This window comes from Nematolebias whitei, chromosome 11 (assembly GCF_014905685.2).
Source record: "Nematolebias whitei isolate Nwh7 chromosome 11, NemWhi1, whole genome shotgun sequence".
Taxonomy (NCBI): Eukaryota; Metazoa; Chordata; class Actinopteri; order Cyprinodontiformes; family Rivulidae; genus Nematolebias; species Nematolebias whitei.
In genome coordinates this window covers 5,044,444-5,049,031 of record NC_056508.1, presented here as the reverse complement: position 1 = coordinate 5,049,031, position 4,588 = coordinate 5,044,444, and the positions used below count along the sequence as shown (strand labels likewise).

The 4,588-nt window shown below is 39.1% G+C and overlaps 1 protein-coding gene across 1 annotated transcript in view; it reads right to left on the bottom strand.

The window, feature by feature from the left end:
• Window positions 1-467: 467 nt before the first annotated feature.
• LOC119416685 (SAP domain containing ribonucleoprotein) overlaps window positions 468-4,588 on the bottom strand; it is a gene marked incomplete at its 5' end in the record, with an annotated part of 8,508 nt that continues 4,387 nt past the window's right edge. The window contains 2 exon segments of the mRNA XM_037683867.1: window positions 468-1,092; window positions 1,182-1,265. Of these exon segments, the coding sequence (XP_037539795.1) occupies window positions 1,051-1,092; window positions 1,182-1,265 (126 nt within the window).

The following is a 4,588-nucleotide window of genomic DNA, read 5'->3' as shown; positions in this document are numbered from 1 at the left end:
TTTGTGCATATTTGTCTTTTTCACATTTGTGTATTCTGCTTATTTTCTTAATTCATGTTTTTTTTTCTATACAATTAGAAAATGCTACTGGATGCCTCAAATTTCCCCCCTGGGATTAATAAAGTATCTATATGTTGTTTGTCTCTATGATGGACCTGTCCAGGGTGTCCCGTCTCTCACACAGTGACTGCTGGAACCAGTGACACCAGTGACCCAAAAAGGAAGAAGCGTGTAAAGATGATGGACGGATGCATTAAATGTGAGGTTTACAATTTTAAAGATCTTCAGCAACTTTGAGAGGAATTAGTTTTTCAATTTAACCAGAGAACAAATTCTGACTAAAATCATTTTTAATAACTTCACTGTCAGCAATGATGTCTAGTATTAAAACAAAGACAGATGCCAAAAAAACTTTGAAAACCATCTATTTTAATTCACAAAAAGTTATAAAACGAACAGATAACCTGACGCAGTGTTATAGGAAATAACCTCAAAATAAAACTAGTAATTAAAAGGCTGCAGAATTACTCAAAAGTACAATTAAACACAGGACTGCTGTCTGGATTAGAGCTAATTAAAAAACCTGACATTTATTTTGTTACTCAACCTCTTAATATTGATTATTGCTTAATAAATCAATCACTTCTAATATACAGATTTATTGTTTTACAAGGAAGCAGGACAAAGTCATTATAAAACATTGGTTTTGGAAATGAAAGAAAGCAGATTTCTTAGAAGAAACGTCCTTAAAATTAAAAGTTGTACCATAAAAGTCCCGAAGAGAAAACAACAAGTAAACAACCTGTTTGAGGACCTCACCGAAAACTGTTTTAAAACACAGAAACTGGTGGTAGATCTCATGATTAACTCAGTATTTAAGGGATTATTTTTGTATAATTCTTGAACTTTTCCCACAGCCAAACACTTAACTTCAGATTTAAATGTACTTTTGATCCCCAAGAACCACGGGACTAACATTGTGTTCCCACAGAAAGATGAAAACCTCCCACAGCCTTGAAAACTCTTCACAACAACAAACTTCATCACCATTTACACTTTTCCAAATCGTTCAGCTCGCTTCATTTTCTTTGCCTGCAGAGACAAACGAGACCAAACCAGTGATGACATCAGGGAGTCTTTATTTTTGTTGTGACTAAAATGAAACGAACATGAAACTCTACCTCAGTGTCAGCTGCTCCTGCTGACGACCCTGTGAGGATCCCAAACCTCTCCTTTCTCTTTTTCAGCTTTTCATCATCCTCCACCTGGGAAAAGTCACAATCTTTAGGTACCGTTTTCATCTCAGTAATCAATACTTGGTGATCATTTGTTTTCTGCACTCATTATGCTCAGCTGTCAGCACCGGCCTGTAGCGCCATCCTGAGGCTGGTTTTGTGAATTAAAACACAAATGACCACAAATTAATAATAATCCGTAATCTTTCTCCCAGAACAGTGATCTACAACATCTACCACTGAAAGAGACATTGCTACGAGCTCTTCTACCAGTTAATGTTTAGAGCCACTAAACATGACCGACCCTTAAATTAGGACCAAATTATTTGTCAAGTTCCTTCACCGTCTCTTTGTGTACTACAGTTTTTTGTTTAGGGCGAAACGTCTTTCCACAAAAAAGAAACTGTCCACATGACCTGACTGAGCATTACTGGATACTTCAGTTTATGTTGAATTTAATCTGTTAAGTTTTGGTACACAGAGATTTAGTAAAACACAAGGTTACACATGTCTTCATAATGTCTATTAAATCCAGTAAATGTGCAAAGCTACATTTTCATTTGCCTAAGGGATGTTATGATTGTTTTTTGTGGATTTGGAGAATCAGCGTTAGAAGGTTGAATAAACCAAGTAGGGAGGAAGCTAACGGATTATTATTAAACCGATAGCTGCATTTCAAACATGTTTTTGTGAAAACTAAAGTCACATGTTCTAATAAAATGGAGCTCATCCAAGCAGCTGAAATCTTCTGTATTTTAAGAGATTCTGCTGCAGATATTCTGTGCAGCACACTTAAAAAATGTGGACAGGAAAACTGCTAAACACATTTATTGATCGTCTAGTTAAATATCAACGTCACTCATGTTAATGTCATTTCTGGTCCAAGTTTCAAGGAGCCACTTGTGGGGACAGAAGGGTCACAGGTGCAGACACCCAGGAGCTTCAGGATGTTGCTCGAGCCAAGGAATTCAGAAAAACAGTAGTAGAAAGTATTCAAACAAAACTGGCCTAATTTATTGCATAATAGTTCAGACTGAACTTCTGCAATTAAAAATAATGAAAAATAGCAATAATTTGACTAAAGTTCTGATTTATCATTTACATTTAACAAATATAAACTAAAGACCCTTTCCAAAAAATTAGAATATCATGAAAAAGTTGTTTAACTTTCATAATTACATTCAAAAAGTTAATCTTTAATAGATGATAAATTCAGGGCCCACAATTTAAACTATTTCAAGTATTTATTTGTTTATTTTTACATAATTTGGGCTTCCAGCTCATGAAACCCACAAAAACAGGATTTAAAAGTTTAAATTTAAATTTTAATCTAAAATTAAAAAATCTTCAATAGTTGGTTGTGAATCCCTTTGTCTTAATGTCTGCCTCGATGAGACGTGTCATTGAGTCAATCATCCTGTGGCACTGACTGGAGTTATGGAAGCCCAGATGTCCTTGATGCTGTCAGATCTTTGTTGTTGGTCTGGTGTCCCTCGTGTTCCTCTTGAGAACACCCCATAGATTCTCAATGGGTTCAGGTCCGTCCAGTTGGCTGACCAGTCAAGCGCTGTGGCATCAAACCAGGTTCTGGTGCTTCTGGCAGCATGAGCAGGGACCAGGTCCTGCTGGAAGATGAAATCTGCATCTCCATACAGATCCTCAGCAGAAGGAATCATGAAGTCCTCTAAAACATTCTGGTAGACTGTTGCAGTGACCTTGGATTTAAGAAAGCAGAGTTTACCAACACCTGCACCGGACACTGCACCCAGATCATGACTGACTGTGGATATTTCACACTGGACCTCAACCAGTATGGGTTCTGTTCCTCATCACCCTTCTTCCTCCAAACCCTTGGACCTTGATTTCTGAAAGACACACTTTACTTTCATCAGAAAAGAGGACCGAGGAACCCGACAGTTGTAGTCCATCTCCAGGATGCGTCTGAATGTGGTAGTTTTTGAAGCTGTGACTCCGCCTCATTCCACTCTTTCTGGATCTCTGACAGATTCTGGATCTTCTCTGTTTGATGATCTGCTGAAGCCCATGGTCATCACTGTTGCTGGTGCATCTTCTCCTGCCACATTTTGTCCTTCCACTACTTTCCATTGATATGTTTGGACACAGCACTCTGTGAACAGCCAGCCTCCTTAGCTGTGAACTTTTGTGTCTTACCCATCCTATGGAGGGCATCAATGATGGTCTTCTGGCCAGTTGTTATGTCTGCAGTCTTCTCCATATTGATCCAAACTGAGACAATTGAAACAAGCTGAAGCAATTTAATGACACCTGGGGAAACCTGTGCAGGTGCTTTGAGTTTAGTAGATGATTAGTGTCACACTCAGTTTAAAACATTCATGTCCTGCAACATTTGGGCTGATGTCTCCACAGGATTCTATGGTTTTGAAATCCTGTTTTCATGGGTTTCATGAGCTGGAAGCCCAAATTATGTAAAAATAAACAAATAAATACTTGAAATAGTTTAAATTGAGGGCCCTGAATCTATTAAAGATTAACTTGTTGAATGGAATTATGGAAGTTAAACAACTTTTCCATGATATTCAATCTTTTTTTAGAAAGGGTTCGTATATGGTCATTATTAGAGGCCGAGATAGTGTAGACGTAGGGTGCTAACTTGGGACCAGAAAGTCACAGGTTCAACTCCCAGTCATGCCCACATGTCGTGGTGCCTCTGAGCAAGACATCTAATTGCTCCCCGGAAGCTTACATAGCTGCCCACTGCTCCACCTGGGAGTATCTCAGGTGTGGTGGGTTAAAATCAGAGAACCAATGTCATCATTGTACGGGAACATACAATGATGACAACACATAGCACTTTACTTTATTATACAGAATGAAAAACTCTGATCCTGGAGTACGTGAGGAAGAAAACCTCCAAAGATGAACTGGTGACAGAATGTCAAGTCAAAAGCAACAGAAAAATTATGTGAAAGAGGAGGAACAAGAGGAGCCATCATGGAAAGATAAGCTCCTGCATGGCATGTACCACCAGCAGATTGAGGCGGTGGCTGAGATCAATAGATCCTACCAGTGGCTGGAGAGGACTGGACTGAAGGATAGCATAGAGACACGAATCGCAGCAGCACAAAAACAGGCCCTTGTCACAGGAGCAATAGAGTTTGGGGTGTACCACATCAGACAAGACCCAGGATGTAGGCTGGGCAAAGATGCCCCTAAGACAGTCCAACTCAAGGGCAGGGTGTAAGATCCAGGCAGGCAAAGCATGCATGCAAGTGGCTGTAATAATGCAGAGGAACGTCTGTAATAATGCAGAGGAACCTCTGTAATAATACAGAGGAACGTCTGTAATAATGCAGAGGAACGTCTGTAATAAT